This window comes from Ahaetulla prasina, chromosome 4 (genome assembly GCF_028640845.1).
Source record: "Ahaetulla prasina isolate Xishuangbanna chromosome 4, ASM2864084v1, whole genome shotgun sequence".
In the NCBI taxonomy this organism is placed as follows: Eukaryota; Metazoa; Chordata; class Lepidosauria; order Squamata; family Colubridae; genus Ahaetulla; species Ahaetulla prasina.
Window position 1 is genome coordinate 70041410 of NC_080542.1, and position 22381 is coordinate 70063790.

General features: G+C 40.0%; 1 protein-coding gene across 4 annotated transcripts in view; it reads left to right on the forward strand.

Moving 5' to 3' along the window:
• The window catches only part of VPS41 (VPS41 subunit of HOPS complex), a 259609-nt gene that overhangs the window by 169965 nt on the left and 67263 nt on the right, over positions 1-22381 (forward strand). For all 4 annotated transcript variants that reach the window (XM_058179680.1, XM_058179681.1, XM_058179683.1 and 1 more), the window contains 3 exons: positions 12449-12546; positions 21167-21296; positions 22253-22368. In XM_058179680.1, coding sequence (XP_058035663.1) covers positions 12449-12546; positions 21167-21296; positions 22253-22368 — 344 coding nt within the window. The remainder of the gene's footprint in view (positions 1-12448; positions 12547-21166; positions 21297-22252; positions 22369-22381) is intronic.

The following is a 22381-nucleotide window of genomic DNA, read 5'->3' on the forward strand; positions in this document are numbered from 1 at the left end:
AAAATTGGACTCTTAAACTGGGAAGATGTGGTATTGGGAAGGCATTTTAAAATGCTGGAATCATTTACTTACAAGACTTATTCTGCTTTTATAATTGATTTACAACTAAAATGACAATTGACTAGCGGCAATACTGAAATTTAAGTTAAGTGTGCCACCTGCTGATGAAAGGAAAAATTACAAGTCTCAGAATACCTATATAGAATAGAATAGAGTAGAATTTTATTGGCCAAGTGTGATTGGACACACAAGGAATTTGTCTTGGTGCATATGCTCTCAGCGTACATAAAAGAAAAGATACGTTCATCAAGGTACAACATTTACAACACAAATGATGGTCAATATATCAATATAAATCATAAGGATTTATATTGTAAATCATAAGAATATGAAGAACTGTGAAAATATCTATTGGATTATTCTTAACTTTGTTAGTTGTGAAGTCGTGTTCGACCCATTGTGACCCCATAGACAATGTTCCTCTAGGCTTTCCTGTCCTCTACCATACTCTGGAGTCCATTTAAACTCATGCCTACTGCTTCAGTGACTCCATCCAGCCACCGCGTTCTCTGTCGTCCTGTTCTTCTTTTGCTTTCAATCTGTCCCAGCATTAGGCTCTTCTCCAGTGAGTCCTTCTTTTTCATTAGGTGGTCAAAGTATTTGAGTTTAATCTTCAGGATCCGGCCTTCTAAAGAGCGGTCAGGATTGATCTCCTGTTGGACTGACCGGATTGATCGCCTTGCAGTCCAAGGGACTCACAGAAGTCTTCTCCAGCACTACAGTTCAAAGGCCTCAATTCTTCAGTGCTCAGCCTTTTTTATAGTCCAACTTTCACAGCCATACATTGCAACTGGGAAAACCATACTGTTGTGACCCAGGTTCCTGGACCCAGACTCCTGGACTCGGATGATTCAGAAAGTGAGGGAGAAGACCTGGCAAGCCCTGCTTCTCTTGAGCCCTTTCCCTCCCTGGCACCCACTCAAAGGGAGGAGGAGAGGCCGGCAAGGCCTGATTCCCTGGAGCCTTTGTGACCCAGTTTGCGGTCCCCGTGGTTCCGGTGGACCCTCCGATGCGGGTAGAGACAATTGATGGACGAGAACTGGTGTCCGGCCCCATTAAATTTGCCACCCAGCCTTTGCGCCTGGCTATTGGGGACCATGAGGAGGCGATCCAGTTTTATGTCACGGCGGATCTTCATTTTCCTTTGGTCCTTGGGATGGCCTGGCTTCGGACCCACGATCCTCAGGTGGCCTGGTCGCGGAACGCCATCTCTTTCCCGAGTCTGCAGTGGTCGACCACATCCGTCACACCTGTGCCGGCCAGAACGTCCCCACCGCTGCCATCACCTTGCCTCCTGAGCTGACGGACTTCGCCGACGTGTTCAGCGAGAAGGAGGCGGACCGACTACCCCTGCATCGGCCCTACGATTGCCCCGTGGACCTTCTGCCCAACGCACCACTGCCTGTGGGACGCCTGTATTCCATGTCGGAGCCCGAGTTGGCTGCCCTCAGGGACTTCCTGGACAAAAACCTGACCCGAGGGTTCATCCGGCCTTCAAAGTCCCCTCTCTCGGCCCCGGTCCTCTTCGTGAAGAAGAAGACAGGGGACTTGCGCCTGTGCTGTGGTTACCGCCAGCTAAACGCCATTACGGTGCGGAATCGCTACCCCCTGCCGCTCATCTCGGAGCTACTGGAGAGGTTGCGGGAGGCCACGATCTTCACCAAGCTCGATCTCCGGGGGGCCTACAACCTGGTGCGGATGCGAGAAGGAGACGAATGGAAGACGGCATTCGGCACCCGATACGGACACTACGAATACACTGTCATGCCATTTGGGTTGACCAACGCTCCCGCCGTTTTCCAGCACTTCATGAACGACGTGTTCCGAGACATGTTGGATCGGTTCGTGGTTATCTACCTGAACGACATCCTGATTTACTCGGTCCAGGAAAGCCACCTTCGACACGCCGGTCTGGTTCTGCAACGCTATGGAGCAACAACTCAATGCGGTTGGAGAAATGCGTCTTCTTCTGGACTTCCATAGAATTCCTCGGCATATCATCTCGCCCGAGGGCATAGCCATGGACCCATGTAAAGTAGAAGCTTTGTGTAGCTGGGAAGCCCTCGTCGGGTGAAGGATGTTCAGCGCCTGCTGGCCGCCAACTACTACCGGACCTTCATCCCGGGCTTCGCCACACTGACGGCTCCACTTACCCAGCTCCTCAGGAAGAAGGTTGCGTTCCGGTGGGGTCCCCCGCAGCAAGAAGCATTCACAGCCCTCAAGAAAGCCTTCATCACGGAACCCGTCCTGAGGCATCCCGACCCGCTCCGGCCTTTTGTGGTGGAAACGGACGCATCCAATGTGGCTCTGGGAGCGGTGCTGCTACAGGCTCCGACGAATGGCGGCACACTTTTTCCCTGCGCTTACTACTCCCGGAAACTCAATCCTTCCGAGCGCAACTACACTATCTGGGAAAAAGAGTTGCTGGCTATCAAGGCTGCATTCGAGGCTTGGCGACACCATCTGGAGGGGGCCCGACATCAGGTGGAGGTCCGAACGGACCATCGGAATCTCGAGCACCTCACCACAGCTCGGAAGTTGAACCAGCGGCAGATCCGGTGGTCGTTGTTTTTTGCCCGGTTCAACTTCCGTGTGACCTACATTCCCAGCGGTCACAACCGGAGGGCGGATGCCCTGTCCCGCAAGCCAGAGTACCTCTGCCCCAAGGACCCCCTTCCTCCACGGACAGTGCTGCCGGCAGAAGCCTTGGCCGCAGCATGGGAGCCAGTGGACTTGCGGGCCCAGGTGCGAGAGGCGCAGCGCTAGGACGCCTGGTCGCAGCAAAGGAGAGCGGAGGTGGGCCCCGCGTCTCCTTGGACCTTGGAGGAGGACTTACTCAAGTTTCGGGGGCGATTATATGTGCCCACAGGACCACTCCGAGCCCTCGTCATGACCCAGTGCCACGACAACCCTGCAGCCGGACATTTTGGGTTCTTCAAGACCCTCCACCTGGTGACACGGACTTTTTGGTGGCCCCGAGTGCGGCATGATGTACATGCCTACGTGACATCCTGCGTACCGTGCCGGCAAGCCAAGGCCGCCACAGGGGCCCCTCCCGGGCTCCTCCAGCCCTTGGCGACACCCGACAGACCCTGGGGGGCGATCTCCATGGACTTCCTGACGGACCTGCCGCCGTCCTCTGGGTTCACCACGATGCTGATGGTGGTGGACATGCTCAACAAGATGGCACACTTCATCCCATGCCGCGGACTGCCCACAGCTGCAAAAACAGCCCGTCTCTTTCTGCAGCACATCTTCCGCCTCCATGGTCTACCGGACAGGGTGGTTTCGGACCGCGGAATTCAGTTCACAGCTCGCTTCTGGAAGAGCCTGATGGCCGCGTTGGAGGTGCAGGTGTGTCTGTCGTCATCGCACCATCCGGAGACCGACGGGGGTACAGAGAAGGTCATCGGTATCCTGGAACAGTATCTCCGTTGCTTCATCAACCAGCAACAGGACAACTGGGCCGATTACCTGTCCCTGGCGGAGTTTGCTTTTAACAACTCTCAGCACACCTCTACTCAGATGACCCTGTTCTTTGCCAATGTGGGGTACCATCCGCAGCTCTTCCCTCTGGCACCACCGGATTCTCCTGTTCCCGAAACGCAGACCTTCCTGATGGAATTGCATGCAGTCCAACAGTTGGTACGTCAGCAGCTGAATCGGGCAAACGAGGACTACAAACGGTCCGCCAACCGCTTCCGACGGGCAACGCCCCCGCTGGCAGTTGGAGACCAGGTGTGGCTCTCCACCAAACACCTCCCGTCCGACCGCCCGGTAAAGAAGTTGGACCACCGATTCATCGGCCCATTCCCTGTCGAGGCAGTCATCAACCCGGTAGCCTACCGACTGACCCTGCCACGATCCATGCGGATCCACCCCGTTTTTCACCGGTCCCTTCTGGTTCCTGAGGCCACACCGAGTCCCCTTCGGTGCCCAACAGCACCCGTCACTGTCGCCAAGGAAGGGTCGGAGGAATACGAAGTCCACAGTGTACGAGACTCCCGCTGGCTGAAGGGTCGTTTCCAATATTTGATCGCGTGGAAGGGATACGGGACTGATTTCTCCTGGGTAGATGCCTCCGACGTTCATGCCCCTGACCTGGTGCAGGCCTTCCATGAGCAGAACCCAGCCCGACCGCATCCCGATCGTCAGCCCGGGGAAGGGCCCTGCGGTGAGGATAGTGTTGTGACCCAGGTTCCTGGACCCGGACTCCTGGACTCGGATGATTCAGAAAGTGAGGAGAAGACCTGGCAAGCCCTGCTTCTCTTGAGCCCTTTCCTCCCTGGCACCCACTCAAAGGGAGGAGGAGGGCCGGCAAGGCCTGATTCCTGGAGCCTTCTTCTGATTTGGCAACGCCCAAGAACAGTTTTGGAGTGATGCAAGACTGCGAGGCGTGATCGGCGCAGCAGAAGAGTTGGGACAAAGCCAAGTCATAATTGTCATGCAGTGACATCTGCAGAGACTATAAATAGGAGCGGGACTTCCTGGTTTTTGTCTTGGACAAAGCAATGAATTCTTGAGCAAACTGTATCAATGGAGGGAAGAATATATTCGTGAGTAATTCTGGCCTTATCTGTAATTTCCTTGTTATCTCCAGAAACTTGGCAGGCCCGTGGGTAGACGTGGCCAGGACATTTATATATATGTAAATAAATCAGAAAAGGAGGCCTCTGACTGACTCTTTGCTGGGAGTATTGGGGGAAGGGAAACAGAACACATAGCCTTGACTATACACACTTTTGTTGGCAATGTGATGTCTCTGCTTTTTAGTATGCTCTCTAGATTTGCCATAGCTTTCCTCCCCAGGAGCAAGTGTCTTTTAATTTCTTGGCTGCAGTCCCCATCTGCGGTGATCTTGGAGACCAGGAAAATAAAATCTGTCACTACCTCTATTTCTTCCCCATCTGTTTGCCAGGAATTAAAAGGGCCAGATGCTATGATCTTAGTTTTCTTAATGTTGAGTTTCAAGCCAACTTTTGCACTCTCCTCCTTCACCCGCATCAAGAGGCTCTTTAGTTCCTCTTTGCTTTCTGCCATTAGAATGGTATCATCTGCATATCTCAGGTGTTGATATTTCTCCCGGCAATCTTAATTCCAATTTTTGATTCATCTAGCCCCGCCTTTCTCATGATGTGCTCTGCATATAAGTTAAATAGGCAGGGTGATAGTATATACCCTTGCTGGACTCCTTTCCCAATTTTGAACCAATCAATGATTCCGTGTCCAGTTCTCACTGTTGCTTCTTGACCCGCATACAGGTTTCTCAAGAGACAAATAAGATGGTCTCTTGAGAAACCATCTCTTTAAGAAATTGCCACAATTTGTTGTGATCACACAATCAAAGGCTTTAGCATTGTCAATGGAGCAGAAGTAGATGTTTTTCTGGAACTTCCTAGCTTTCTCCATGATCTAGCGTATGTTGGCAATTTGATCTCTAGTTCCTCTGCCTCTTCAAAATCCTCCCTGTACTTCTGTTAGGTCTCAATCCACATACTGCTGAGCCTAGCTTGTAGGATTTTAAGCATAACTTTACTAGCATGTGAAATGAGTGCAATGGTGCGATAGTTTGAACATTCTTTGGCATTGCCTTTCTTTGGAATTGGAATGTAAACTGACCTTTTCCAATCCTGTGACCACTAATGAGTTTTCCAAATTTGCTGGCAAATTGAGTGTAGCACTTTTACTGCATCGTCTTTTAAGATTTTGAATAGCTCAGCTGCAATATTGTCACCTCCACCAGCTTTATTGATTTCCTAAGGTCCATTTGACTTCACATTCTAGGATGTCTGGCTTGAGGTCAGTGACCACCCCATCGTAGTTATTAGGGATGTTAAGCTCCTTCTTGTACAGTTCCTCTGTGTAATTTTGCCACCTCTTCTTAATCTCTTCTGCCTCTGTTAGGTCCCTGCCATTTTGGTCCTTTATTATGCCTATCTTTGCATGAACTGTTGCTTTCATATTTTCAATTTTCTTGAAGAGATCTCTGGTCCTTCCTATTCTATTATTTTCTTCTATTTCTTTGCACTGTTCATTTAAGAAGGCATTCTTATCTCTTCTAACTATTCTCTGAAATTCTGCATTTAATTGGGTATTTCTTTCTCTTTCTCCCTTACCTCTCGCTTCCTTTCTTTCTTCAGCTATTTGTAAGGCTTCCTCAGACAACAATTTTGCTTCCTTGCATTTTTTTTTCTTTGGGATGGTTTTAGTTGCTACCTCTTGTACATTGTTGCGAACCTCTGTCCTTAGTTCTTCAAACATTCTGTCTCTAGTTCTTCAGGCATTCTGTCACCTCTACTATTCATCAGGGATATGATTTAGTTGATACCTGAATGGCCTAGTGTTTGTCAGAGCTCTCTGCTATGACCTGTCCGTCTTGGTTGGCCCTGCATAGTATAGCTCATAGCTTCATTGCACTGCACAAGCCCTTTCTGCACGACAAGGCAGTGATCCATGAAAGGGAAAGTGCCTTATAATCACCCAATAAGTTTGTTGAATGATATATTTGATAACTGTTAAGTCCTGTCTTTTCATCAGGATCTTAAGGTTCTATAAATAATACTCTGATTTTCCCCCACAATAGCCAAGCTGCAAAATAGAATATGACTGTCCAAACTCACCCAGTGAGCTTCCATCATTGAGAGTGGTATTATATGTAAGATTTCATAATTTTAATCCAATCCATTAACCACTATATAATGCTGAAGTAGGAAAAGTCATTATCTCCCTTCAACTTTTCCTGCTTACTAAACTAATTGGAAAAAATGCTGATTTCAATTTATATCTTTATAGGTTCCCTAATATAGTTCTTTTATATTATCTAGGACACTAGACTGTATTTGAACTTGAATATGTTGGGAGGGGAGGACATATTATTCCCTGTATCTGATAGATGGTTTCTGTCAAATTCCTGAATATCAGGTCTTTACAGGGCATTACTTTTGTTAAGGATTTCTGCAAGACAGGCAGTCTGATTCCTTAAATCCAACCAATCGCCTTCTGAGCATCTGAGTCTAACCCAATAACCAATAACTCCAACTTAAAGTTAACCATTGCACTTGAACTGTGTTTCTCATTCAGTTCAAGTTTGACATCATATAAATGTATTTTACACTGACTTACTGCTTGTGAGGGGTATAAACCCTGAATACCTACCTTTTAGGTTTTATTATCTCTTGAGCACAGCATTAAAAAAATAGCATTTCCTTGCTTTTCAATTCTAAAGTTACAAGAAAAGTTTTTATGAAACAGTATATTTATTTTGACTGGTGTTAGATTATGTTGAATTTATGTCTACAACTATATAAAAATCCATTTCTGACCAGTTGTAATACTGAAAATATTGTGCTATGTATTCTTTCATGTAGGGAAAATCCAGCAATATCTTCTTTTTGGCTCTCATTCTGCATTTTCTTTTCTTGTACATTTGATTTCTTTCTTTTTAATTTGCAATAAAAAAGTTGTAGCAGAAATGTAATTTGAGAAGGTATGCATTCTTTGAGTGGATTATAACTCACCCACCCTTGGCCACCAGTCTCGGAAAAGAAGATACAATCCATCATTAAAAGCTTAAAGAGCAATAAACACCGCCCTGAGTCCTTCGGGAGAAGGGCGGTATAAAAATCAAATAAATAAATAAATAAATAAAAATAAATAAATAAAGCCCCAGGTGAGGATTTTTTTAACCAGCATAATTTTTCAAGAAATTTCCCAATTGGTGGGGCCCAGTGTTGGCAAGTCTTTTTACACATAAAAATAACACCTGCCATACACCAGATGCGTGGAAGATGGCAATAGTTGTTCCCATATATAAAAAAGGAAATAAAAAGGATCCTAGTAATTTTAGGCCTATTAGCCTGATTGACACTGCAGCAAAAATATATGCTAGGTTTCTTTTGAATAGAATTGAAATCTGGTAGAAGAAAACAGTATCCTCACAGAAGAACAAGCAGAACAAAGCTGATCCACTATTGATAACTGCTTTGCCTTGAACCATCTAATTGCCAAATATGCCTATAAGAGGATATATTCCTTACAGCAGCATTTGATATGGTAAACAGAGAAGTAATATGGAGTAAACTGACATCTCTTAAAATCGATCCTAGATGGTTGGCTTTGATTAAAGCCCTTTACACAAGTACCTGTTTGAGGGTACAGTATGGGGTTAATGGGGTTCTGACTAACAGGATTCACACAAATAAAGGGGTAAGGCAAGGATGTATCCTGGCCCCATTACTATTTAGTTTATATATCAATGACTTGCCAGGGTTAATGAAGGACCCCATGGTACACATGCTGAAGATCCTAAATACTTACTGATAACAGCTTGCTTTATGCGGATGATATGATTTTATTATCATATTCACTAGTAGGATTACATAGGCTATTAAGAAGAAAAAACACCACACTACTAACCAGAGCATATAAAACATTTGCTAGACCAATTCTAGAATACAGCTCACCTGTTTGGAACCCTCACCACATCTCTGACATCAATACAATTGAACGTGTCCAGAAATATTTTACAAGAAGAGTTCTCCATTCCTCTGAAAACAACAAAATACCTTATCCCACCAGACTTGAAATCCTAGGCTTAGAAAACTTGGAACTCCGTCGCCTTCGACAAGACCTAAGTTTAACTCACAGAATCATCTATTGTAATGTCCTTCCTGTCAAAGACTACTTCAGCTTTAATTGCAATAATACAAGGGCAACCAATAGATTTAAACTTAATGTAAACCGCTTTAATCTAGATTGCAGAAAATACGACTTCTGCAACAGAATCATCAGTGCTTGGAATACTTTACCTGACTCTGTGGTCTCTTCCCATAATCCTAACAGCTTTAACCAAAAACTTTCTACTATTGACCTCACCCCATTCCTAAGAGGACCATAAGGGGTGTGCATAAGCGCACAAACGTGCCTACCGTTCCTGTCCTATTGTTTTTCTTTTCTTCTTCCTATATATGTTTATATGTGTATATACTATATAATCTTTTTGTATGATGTTGTGACAAAATAAATAAATAAATAAATAAATAAATAAAGATTCAGCTCTTATTGCCAGGATAACTCTCTATCCATTAGTAAATTTAAATTGAAAATAAAGGTGTTTGGAAAACATCATCAGAGACATGGTGGCAATTAGACGGTGAACTTTTGTTAACACCTTTGTATATTTAGGTGTAACCTTTTCCAAGACTGGGTCTTGAGCTTGCCATCATTAACATAGTACGCTTAGAGCAAACACCTGTTTGAATTTACTGCTTAAATTAAAGAACCATAGTTACCCAGGGTCCTAGCCCCATTAATTAAAGTATACAAAGCTAAGGTTACTCCTATACTCTTGTATGGAGCAGAAGTTTGGGGTCTATATTCAACCACAGCCACAGAACACACAGTCCCAGCATTTGAGATGTATTCTGGGTGTCGATGCAAGAACATCTGCTGCAGAGTTAGGGCTGAATTGGGAATTCATACAATTCATGCACTATCCAAAATTAGAGCATATAACTACTGGTGCAAAGTCAATGAAATGGAGAATGATAGACTCCCCGAGTTATAGAGCAAATAAAATTACAATCACAAATCTCCTGGATCATCAAACTAATGAATTTTGTAAGAAGCTGTGGTCTTCCTGTCTCTTGCATAACAGGATAACAATTCAAAAAAAGAGCTGCCCAAAGAATTAAGGATATAGAAGCACAAAATGATATAGCTATCCTTAGTAAGGTGGGTAACTTGAAATGGCTGAGCAAATACAAACATAATTTTCAAGTACACAGCTATTTGAAGTTATAACTGCCAAAACATCTTAGGGAGATATTTACATGAGGGTGATTCAAGCAGCTTGACACAATGGTCAGATATGGGAGATTTGATTCTTTGCCCTACAATGAGCGTCCCTGCATTTGTGGAGTGGCAGAGGTAGAAAACCCAGCTCACATCCCTATTTAACTGTTGCTTGTATAAGGGGGTGTAAGACAGGTACCTTGGTCCATATACCAAACGAATGACCCATTGGGATCCCCATATCGAAACAACTTACTTTATGTGCAGCCAGAATCTGAAAATAACATTTAACACAGCACAGTACTTAAACAAAATGGTTCAGATGCGATCTGCATACATGGGACTGATAGAGGTAGATTGTAAGGGTGACACTGAAATATAATTTTATGTCATTTTATTGTATTTTATATTATATTGTATCTTATCCTGTAACTATTGTATTTTACCCTACTCTTATTTTAAATTATTTATTGGTGATACGTGTTTGCACCTTGTGCTTTGATATGGCCTATAGGCTAATCAAAGCCATCATTTTAAACTGTATTTTATCTGATTCCATTTTAAAAAAATTTATCAGATTTTAGTAATAAATTGTGCATAGAACTTTGCACTTTGATATGGCCCAAAGGGCTAATCAATAAAGTAAATTAAAAAGGAGTGGATTATATTGGTTCTAGTGATTAAAATAAAATCCCAGTTGGAAATATTGTATAGTAATGTTATAATCTGAATTTGACTATTTTGTTAGTTAAAAGTAATTAACCACCACTATTTGTATTCGGACTCACACTAAAGAACTTCAAAGTCAATCTGTCATCATATCCATTTCTGCTAACCTCAACAGACAGAAAGCATATGAGTCACCCATGACCTCTTTCCCTCCTTGCTGACTAATTTAAGATTGTAGAGGATGTTATTTAATCAGCACTCCAAGTCTAGAGCCAAGGCAAATTATGGAATTATTGTAATCTCATCATTCCTATTCCATACAAAATGGAAAAATGAATTCTCAGTACACCTTCATGAAAGGATATTGTAAATTTTTCAGCCACCTTTCATCTAATAGCCTCTTTGTACTGTATCAATGAATAGCATTACTTTATTAGTATTCCCAGTAATTGTAACCATGGCTGCCTATTGCTTAGTGTCTAGAATAGCAGAAACTGGGAGAAACATATCAATGAGTAGGATGCTGAAATACACCAAGGTAGATACATTGTTTTTGACATTAGAAGCTGGGAGTTGAAGAAAAAAAGCCCAATAAGAGAAAAAGAGACTGTTACAAATGTTACAGAACGTCAGCATTACAAAAAACTCCCAAAATCTTAAAACCAATACATGTGTGATGGCAACATATGAACTAGAGCTGATTCTGTACTGTTACCCAAATCTTATGTGATGAAGTCTTATATTCATAATATGTGTCATGACAGAATATCCTTTTGACAAAATTAATCTATAATGCAGATATATAAAAAGTTCTTCTGAAATTCAGTAAAGCCCGTGTTCATTCTTTTTTCTTTTCAATGGAGCTTGGATGTTCTAATTACTGCAGCTTTCCACAGATGGTGGAAATACCATAATATTCTTAGTATTAAAATAATTATTTGTATTGAACTGTTACAGTTGCAAAATATATGTTCACATTGAACAGTATCTTGGATTACTACCTTGTGTGTAACTGAAGGTTTGTTTTATCAGTCTTGAGCATATAGGGCTGTGATGGCAAACCTATGGCACGTGTGCCACAGGTAGCACATATAGCCATATCAGTGGGCACCTGAGCTCAGGTCCCGCACCCAGCTGATTTTTGGCCCTCCTGGGCCCACCAGAAGTAGGGAAACAGGCTGTTTCCTGCCTCTGGAGGCCAGAAGAGGCCCATTTGCCAACTTCCAGTCGGACTGGAAGGCCCATTTTTTGCTGTCCCCAGCCTCAGAGCCTTTCTAGGAGTCTGGGGAGGGCAAAAACGGCCTTCCACACCCCCATAGGCCCTCCGGAGACCGAAAACGGCTCATTTGCCAACTTCTGCTCCCACTGGGCCATTTCTGGACTCCAGAGAGCCTCCGGGGGGTGGAGAAAGCCATTTTCGCCCTCCCCAGACTCCTAGAAAGGCTCTGGAGGCTGGGGATGGCAAAAAATGGGCCTACCGTGCCATTGTGTGCTGGAAGCGGGGGGTGGGGTGTCACACACATATGCGTGGGGGCAGGGTGCATAGAATTATGGGTGTGGGCATGCTTGTGCATGACATACACTCCTGCTCCTGTCATGAGATGGCAAAAAGGTTAGCCATCACTGATATAGGGTATAGTATACACCTCTTTCTCCTACAGAAATTAAAGTTATTTACCATAAAAATTAACTTTATGGTAATCAATTTTGGCATAGAATACAAATTTTATACCAAATTTGTCAAATTTTAGAGATTAATTTTAAAGGAAAATTAAATGTCTGCTGATCTGTCTCTCAGGAAATTATTATAATGATATTGACTTCATTTGCATATTAAAATATCTGTGATATTATTTCATCATGAAAACACAGCCAATAATTTCAATTAATAATAAACTAACTGTTTCTTTATTTGTCTGCTGCTTAGTGTCTCAGTTCAACACTGAATTTTATATCAGTGGGATTGCACCTCTCTGTGACCAGCTTGTCATTCTTTCATTTGTAAAGGAGATTTCAGAGAAAATGGTAAGTGATATAATATCAAATAATTAAAGAGTGTTGAGTGGAACTCAACCTTCAGTGACTACATTGATTAGTCTATTGAATTACCTTGATAGTGACATAGGTACTTGTTTTAAGATATGTACTCCACACTTATTCTTAAACAGAACTATTTCCTTTTTATATTCATATTTGAATTCCTTAAAAATGTTAAGGAAGGCAGGACTATCTTATCTAACTGCTTATGGCATGCTATTAACTGCCCAATGTCCCTCTTTTATAAGACAGCAATAGAGAATTCATATTTTTCAAGACTTTGTATTTTAGTATCTTCCAAGTGAAAAGAGGTGCTTGATATGCTGAGTCAAAGAAGCATACTGTGATCACCATTTTCAACGTTCTTAGCCAGCTTCTGACAAAGTCAGTGGAGAAGCTGGATTTGCTTAACAATTGCATTATTCACTTAACAACTGTAGTGATTAACAATTGTGGAAAAAAAGATCATAAAATCAAGTATGACTCACCTAACCACCATCTTGCTTAGCAACAGAAATTCTGATTCTAGATTTCCGATTGCAACTTCAGCAAGAACAGCTGCCAGAAGACCCCTCAGGGTCATAGCGGTCTTGTAGGGATGGTGAAAGGAGAGGTGCTTCGCTGACCATGAGGAATCTGCAAATTCCTCGTTAGGTCCGAAGCAAGCTCTTGCCAAATGGCAACAGGCATGGCCGCCATTGCTGACAGCCATGAAGCCGGGAGAACTGGGAACTAAGGTTGTGCAAGAGCAGTGTATGGACAGAACGTTGAAATTGGGTGAGATATTTACCAACGTTTACTTTAATGACTTGCAATAACAAAAAGATTGTGAAAAGAAAACTCCTAAGCTTAAAAAAGTGGTGAATTAAGGGGAAAACAACTAGAAACGAAAAGGCAGGAAAAAAAGCCCAAGAGAAGCTATAAAACTATAGCTAGAGCCCAAGAGAAGCTATAAAATACAGACAGCATGGAGAAAAGCCCAAATAATCTGAGAGTGACTTTAGGGAGAAATTATTTGTTTATTTGAATTTCTAAACCCTTGGATTTATCCAACGATCAGCTGTTTTTGACAGATTGCTTACATTGGATGTAAGGGGCATAAGAGAGCCATCTACTGGAGATGGCTACAACACTACTACAACACTATAGCTGCAGTATATTTAATGAAAACTAATCTAATACATACAAAGTCTAATACACAGAACAGAAGTAACAACATCTGGTAAATGGCCTGACCTTGACTCTGTTGTTAGAAATGACTGGGAAAATTCGAGAACATTCAATTGTGGTGTTTTTTTTCTTTCCTTTTGAAGAGTTACAAAAGAAACTAATTTGCAAATAACTAAATCTTACTAAAATTGACTATTGGATTATGGATTGGAAAGACTGGAAGAACTTAGTGGACTAACTTGGACAAATTGGGACTTGGATTATTAATGTTATTTAATAGAATATTCTAAGGGGCACAAGAAGAAAAGGTCAGAAGAAAAGATAGAAGAAGGAAATAAGACTTTAAAATTTGGACAATTGGGGAACTATAAGGCTGTAAACTATTATGAAATAAAATGTGGAGTTTTGGAGGTGTAACTATGGGATTGATGTAATTGGATTAAATAGAAGTTTCTTCAATATTGAGGTACTGAAGTAATAGAAATATACTTTTTATAAGCTGTATTAAATCACTATAAAATGAATTTAGAGATGTATGAAGAAATATTGTGCATGTTAAAAAGTCTGCGTAAATCCTTAAGAAATGACAAAGAGATAAAGAAATTGTTTAAATTTATAGAAATGAATGTAGACGCTACTGAACAATTAGGGGGAAAAGAGGAACACAATATTCAAGAAGTAGATGAGAAACTAGAAAAAGAAGGGGAAGTGGAGAATAAAAATGAGAAGCAAGAAGTTAGGAACAAAGACGAGAAGAGAAGTAGAAGATAAATACATAACGTCATAATTGATAAGGATACAGAAAGAAGAGAGAAAAACCTGTTTAAAAAATAAAAACGAAAAGAAGTTTTGTGGATGGGTATTCAAAAAATGCAGCAGAAAGAGGCAAAAAGCATTCAGAAGGAAAAGTTTAGTAGACACAAAAAAATTAAAAAGAGATACAAGATTCCAAGAGAGAGAGAGATAAAAGACTGACCAAAAAATCAATAAATGATGGAATTTTTAGAGTTGATGGATAATGAGAAAATATATTAATAAAATTGGAAAATTCCAAAACCCCAATAAGTTTTAGGTTAGTAGATAGTAATTTAAGACTAGACAATTTAACTGAAGTACTAATATTAACAGTTGTTAAAAGATATTGTGAATTTAAAATATTAAGGATTAGAAATGGGGGGACTTGAGATATACTCCCGTGATAGATTGAATATTGTTAATAATTGGTGTTATTTGTAATCCTATACATTTGGAATATTGATGTTATGGTGGAATAATGAGTGATTTTTAAAATATTGAATGACAACTTTTACTAAGGGATAATAAGCACAGGGTGCAAAGAAATGTTATTTATGCTTAAATGAATTAAAGGGAAAATGTAAACGGAATATGAAATGAGACTAGTATTGTTTGAAGTTGGAAGATTAGAATTCTACATGCTATTTGTATTATTATTGTTAACGTTGTATAAAAAAGACCTGACCCAATCAATGTACTGTCCACAAAATATGTATATTTATATTGGAAAAATAAAAAATACTTAATATATATAAAAAAGAATTTCTGATTCCAATCAACGGCCATCTGTACTGAAGATTCCTGATGCCAAATCAGAAAAAAATGTATTTGTTTAATAAAAAGAGGCAAGTTATTATTAGTACCCCCTTCATGGATTGCTGCCTTGTTGTGGTGAAGGGGCTTGCATAGCTCAATCAAGCTATGAGCTATGCCATGCAGGGCCACCCAAGACAGACAGGTCATAGCAGAGAGCTCTGACAAAACGTGATCTACTAGAGAAGGAAATGGCAACCCACTCCAGTATCTGCCATGAAAACCCCATGGACAGTACAAAAAGGAAAAAAGATATGATGCTGGAAGATGAGCCCCTCAGGTCGGAAGGTGTCCAATATGTTACTGGGGAAGAGCAGAGGGCTAGTACTAGTAGCACCAGAAAAAGTGAAGCGACTAGCCCAAAGCCGAAAGGACACTCAGCTGTGGATATATCTGGTGGTAAAAGGAAAGTCTGATGCTGTAAAGATCTATTCTCTGTAGGAACCTGGAATGTAAGGTCCATGAATCAAGGCAAGCTGGATGTGGTCAAACAAGAGATGACAAGACTGAACATCGACTTCTTAGCAATCAGCGAACTAAAATGGACAGGAATGGGTGAATTTAATTCAGATGAACATCAGGTATACTAATGCTAGCAAGAATCCCTCAGAAGAAATGGAGTAGCCTTTAATAAAGAATAGGATACAATCCCCAAAATGACAGAATGATCTCAGTTCGAATCCAAGGCTAAACCATTTAGCATCACAGTACTCCACGTCTATGCCCCAACCACTGGTGCTGAAGAGGCTGAAGTTGACTGGTTCTATGAAGCCCTACAACACCTTATAGAATTAAAACCAAAAAACGATATCCTTATCATCATGGGGGATTGGAATGCTAAAGTAGGAAGCCAAAAAATAACTGGAATAACAGGCAAGTATGGCCTTGGAGTACAAAATGAAGCAGGCCGCAGGCTGATAGAATTTTGTCAACAGAATATGATGGTCATAGCAAACACTCTTTTCCAACAACCCAAGAGACAACTCTACACATGGTCATCACCAGACGGTCAACACAGAAATCAGATTGACTATGTGCTTTGCAGCCAAGATGGAGAACTCTATACAGTCAGTAAAAAGAAGACGAGGAGCTGACAGTGGCTAAGATCATCAGCTTCTTGTTGCAAAATTTAGGCTTAAATTTTAACAAAAATTAGAATAGGGAGGACCAAAAACCTCTTCAAGAAAATTTGAGATATAATGGAATATTTCATTCAAAGTTGAGCATGATAAAGGACCAACATGGCAGGGACCTAACAGAGACAGAAGAAATTAAGAAGAGGTAGCAAAATTACACAGAAAAACTATACAAGAAGGAGCTTAACATCCCTGATAACCACAATGGGATGGTCACTGACCTGGAGCCAGACATCCTAGAATGTGAAGTCAAATGGGCCTTAGGAAATCTGACAAACAACAAAGCTAGTGGAGGTGACAGTATTGCAGCTGAGCTATTCAAAATCTTAAACGATGATGCAGTAAAAGTGCTACACTCAATTTGTCAGCAAATTTGGAAAACTCAACGGTGGCCACAGGATTGGAAAAGGTCAGTTTACATTCCAATGCCAAAGAAAGAGAATGCCAAAGAATGTTCAAACTATCACACCATTGCACTCATTTCACAAGCTAGTAAAGTTATGCTTAAAATCCTACAAGCTAGGCTCCAGCAATATGTGGATCGAGACCTATCAGAAGTACAGTTAGGATTTCGAAGAGGTAGAGGAACTAGAGATCAAATTGCCAATGTACGCTAGATCATGGAGAAAGCTAGGGAGGTCCAGAAAAACATCTACTTCTGCTTCATTGACTATGCTAAAGCCTTTGATTGTGTGGATCACAACAAATTGTGGCAAGTTCTTAAAGAGATGGGAATACCAGACCATCCTATTTGTCCCTTGAAAAACCTATATATGGGCCAAGAAGCAACAGTGAGAACTGGACACAGAACCACTGATTGGTTCAAAATTGGGAAAGGAGTCTGAGAAGGCTGTATGCTGTCACCCTGCCTATTTAACTTATATGCAGAGCACGTCATGAGAAGCAGGGCTAGATGAATCAAAAGTTGGAATTAAGATTGCCAGGAGAAATATTAACAACCTCAGATATGCAGATGATACTTTAGTTCCTCTTCTGAATGTGAAGAGGAACTAAAGAGCGTATTGATGCAGGTGAAGAAGGAGAGTGCAAAAATTGGCTTAAAACCCAACATTAAGAAAACTAAGATCATGGCATTCAGCCCTCTCAATTCCTGGCAAATAGATGGGGAAGAAATGGAGGTAGTGACAGATTTTATTTTCCTGGTCTCCAAGAACACCGCAGATGGGGACTGCAGCCAAGAAATTAAAAGACACTTGCTCCTGGGGAGGAAAGCTATGGCAAATCTAGAGAGCATACTAAAAAGCAGAGACATCACTTTGCCAACAAAAGTATATATAGTCAAGGCTATCATTTTCCTAGTTGCAATGTATGGCTGTGAAAGTTGGATCATGAGAAAGGTGGAGCGCCAAAGAATTAAGGCCTTTGAACTATGGTGCTGGAGAAGACTCCTGCGAGTCCCTTGGACTGCAAGGCTATCAAACCGGTCAGTTCTACAGGAGATCAACCCTGACCGCTCTTTAGAAGGCCAGATCCTGAAGATTAAACTCAAATACTTTGACCACCTAATGAGAAGAAAGGACTCACTGGGGAAGAGCCTAATGCTGGGAATGATTGAGGGTAAAAGAAGAATGGAACGACAGAGAACGTAGTGGCTGAATGGAGTCACTGAAGCAGTAGGTGTGAGCTTAATTGGACTCCAGAGGATGGTAGAGGACAGGAAGGCCTGGAGGAACGTTGTCCATGTGGTCGCGATGGATCGGACACAACTTCACAACTAACAACAACAAAGTTAAGAATAATCCAATAGATATTTTCACAACTAACAACAATAAAATTATTAGTACCAATTTGTTTTAATTTTTTTCCTTGGGGATGAGATAGTGGATTTAAAAAGAAAAAAAAATTTAAAAATCTTCCAAGGAACAAGTTTTGAAAATTTAGAACGATCAGAAAATAGTATCAAAGACATCTTTTTCATCTTCTGAAATAATTACAACAGGTCCATTTTAATATAAACTACACTCAATTTAGCATCACAATCCTTCCAAATCTTAACAAACTGAAATCCGATCAGTTGCTTTCTTAACATGTAACAAAGGGTAAATGGTATGAGTAATCACAACATCTTCATTCCTTTGCAATACCCCTTGCAGATTTGGGGGAGGCAGGAGAGATGTGGAAAACAAGGGAGACCAGGATCTCATTCACATCACTGCTTAAACATTTGAAGAAAATGGAATGAATACTCAGTGACAGTAAGAAAAGGATGAGGGGAAAGGTCTGGAGACCCTAAGGCTCAAGTGGTTCAAAGTCCAATAGGTACACAGTGATGCAGACTTGCAGACTGTTGAACAGGAATTAAAGTTGAATTAAAATCATTGTGCTAATTTTTCACTTTGTCCTAAATAAAGTCTGTTGAGATAATTATTCTCAAATAATTATAGGCAGAGTGAGGGACATGGAGACAAGAACTATTTGATATAGTTGTCTCAATTTGACAATGTCTACTTCAGTTGAAAATGTCTAGATATACAGAGAAAATACTGAATAACTAAAATTTCTCAGGAGACTCTACAAAGTCTTCATGACAATTGTTTTCACTACAAAATGAAAGTATAGAAGAAGTATAGAAGAGGCAAATCTGTGAAATTTAGATTATTCTTTTCATCTCCTTTATAGCAAACTGACATTAGATAGTCATTGTTATAATAATTTTATACAACTAGATACACATTGTTGCTAAGCAATGAAGAACATTGGCTCAAAGTAACACCCATCTATTGAAATCAATTGGGTCTGCTTCTAGCCCTCATGCAGAATGGCCACATATTTTTTATTATTTTAAAGAAAGGATCAAAGGCACTGCTGCAGTTTTTCCCAGGAAAATTAATAGTGTAGACCCTTTCTGTGACTGAGTCTCAGAAAAAAAAATCAAGCTCTAAAGTGAAGTTGAATCCAATGAGTAAAAGTTGGGATAAAATATAGTACACCTGTGGTGTATTATATTTGTGGTGTATAAAGTTTGGGTCTGTGTTGTCATCTTTTTAGCAAGTTGATGTTGTCTATATGGCTTGTTATATAAATTTTGCTAGCATCAAGTGAAATAGCTATGCAACATATCTTTTTTTTAATAATTAGACTACATTTCTCATCATGAAAGGTCCAAATGGATAAAAATTGGGAGTCTATAAGGTGTATTTAATAGTCATGTTGTGAAGCTCCATTGGAAAGCATTTAATACTGTTTATATGCTTACATGGAAAAAAAATTCTTAAGAATACACCAGAGGAATAGCCTTGATATTTTGCTACAATGAAAACAGCAGAATTTGGAGGAACTTAAAATTTAGCATTTCAGCACTTTATTATCACATAAGCTTTTGTAAACTTAAATCCACCTTATCAGATTCAGAGAATACTGTCCTGGGAAAGGACTATTATATATGAGCAACCATTGTGCCATGATGTGCAATGGTAGTTGGTTGTTGTGATGTGCAATGATAGTTGGGTAAAAAGGGAAATAATTAATTAGAAACTGAGAAAACTGAATGAATAGTTGCCATTAAGAAATTCTTATGGGTTGGATAGGTGCATTCTTGTGTTGCTCATATGATTAACACTTTTAATTGAAAGCATAGTCTTTATATTACCTTTGAAAAATAGTGTTAAAAGCCCTGATGAAACTTAGCTCAGCTATTTGACAGATTTTGTCCATTCTGAGGACAGTAATTACTAGAGCTGAAATGTTTGGCCAATGGTTTCAGTGTTGCTATTTTTTAAATCTGATTTTTCTTCACTTATTCTTTGCCTATTTTTTTCTAGTACTGACATTAAAATCCAAAGATTAGTTCTGTATAGGAAAATATATTGAATGCTTGTGCTGTTTTACGTATGTTGTAAAGTGTGCAAGCAAAGCATTCAGAAACCATTTATAACTCTGCTGAAGACTGTTTCTAGTTAATAAATCCTCTTGGGGAATAAAACTGTTCTATCTCACACTGTGGATAGAGTCAAATAATTATATTAAGTTTTATTAATCATAGTTTGCTAAATAAATCACAGCTGACTGTAAACTCATACATTGCGGCAAGTCTTAGACAATGATTCCCAAACCATACTGGCTGTATGCAATAAGCAACAGTATTATGATTCATTGTTCTAAATGGCAACAAATATTTGTGTGGGAGGTGTGGGTGGGTATTTCTTCATTAGCTGAAGGATGTTAGATTTTAATGGTTTGAAAAGAATTTTCATTTACTCTATGAATGTTTTTTTATATTAAATATCAGGTTATAAAACTACAAAAGTATCAGCAATAATTGTCCAAATTATTATTATAAAAATAATGCTTACTTTTAGTTGTTAAATCTTAGTTTTCCACTCAGAGACTGTATTGTATAAATAAAACATTATCTAAAATTTCAGTTCCAATACTTCTTTTCTAACTTTCATAAATCCTGAGGATTCCCATAACCTCTTATATTATGTTTTCTCCAATCAGAAAAGTGCTTTTAAGGTATTAATGGAAAAATCTGTTTTATATACTAAAGAAAATACTATACTATACTAAATACTATAGTATAGTATTGACAAAGTAAATACTATATTTGATTACATGGACTGTTGGGTTGAAACTGATTAAGACAATTTCAATTGGGATTAATACATTCCTATAGATAGATCAGTAATATAGGATGACCATTTTGAAGGCTGAGTATTATTTTCTTTCTGCAGGAAAGAGAATGTTGTGCCCGACCAAGACTTGATATAATTCAACCATTTCCTGAATCTTGTGAAGAAATATCTTCTGATGCACTCACAGTAAGATGCTTCCAAGAAAATGAATGTCGAGATTATTGTTTAGGTAATTATTTCTTCTCAATCTGTTTGCTAATTTTTACAGCAAAGGCTACATTCTAAAGTCAACAATATGGCCTATATTCTAAAGTAAAATTGACCTATTTATCACAAAAAAATAAGAATGATATTCTCCAGTCTATATTATTTTAAATCAAATGTTACAATATGTATCATATCCTATATTTATCCTATATTTTATTGTATACTTTATCTTTATATATATATTTTCCTTCGTAATTGCTATTTATCATGTATGAATGAAGTACCTGCCTAAAGCCTCCTTGAGATTCACTGAGAACTAAGGAATTTTGGCAAAATCTGCTTCAAAGTGTATATATCCAATATGGATCCCATGTTTCTCCTCAGTTCTCTTCCATTTATGACATCTGGAATTTTTTGAAACATTCTTCTTTTTTTCCAAAGAAGATTCTGAATTTTTATACATTCATTGTGATACTCCTTGTGATACTTTCAGGATTTCCTGCCAGAAATCTCTCTAAAAAGTTTCCAACAAGGAAAATCTGCACATGTTCAGAATCCTCACATGTGAATATAGAAAGGACTAACTGAAGAATGTTCACTAATGAGTAACCTATCCTTTCAGTTTAAGTATATGAAGACTGATATTATTGATAATTTGTCACACTTTAAAGAGAGGATTTTGTTCTGAAATTGATCTCATGGTTCTTAATGCCTAATATTGGATCTGTTCGGTTGCTCCCAAGTTCTTAATCATAATTTCTTAAGTAAGATCATAAACTCTAGTATTTGCTTATGATCCCTCCCTTTGAGGTATTAATTTGCGAATGAGGAAGGCTGCTGTAGAGAGTTGCAATATGAAAAGTGCTGATTTTAATGCAAAGCATCCTGTACAGTTGGTTGCGCATGTCAGTGTTTCATGACTGTATTGCAGTGTTAGAAATTTGAGGGGAAAATGATTCAGTTGTTTATATTTTACAGAATATTCTGAAGGTGAATCACTTTTTTATATTGTCAGCCCAAGTGATGTGGTAGTGGCCAAAGAACGAGATCAAGATGATCACATTGAATGGCTGTTGGAGAAAAAGAAATATGAAGTAATTATTAAAC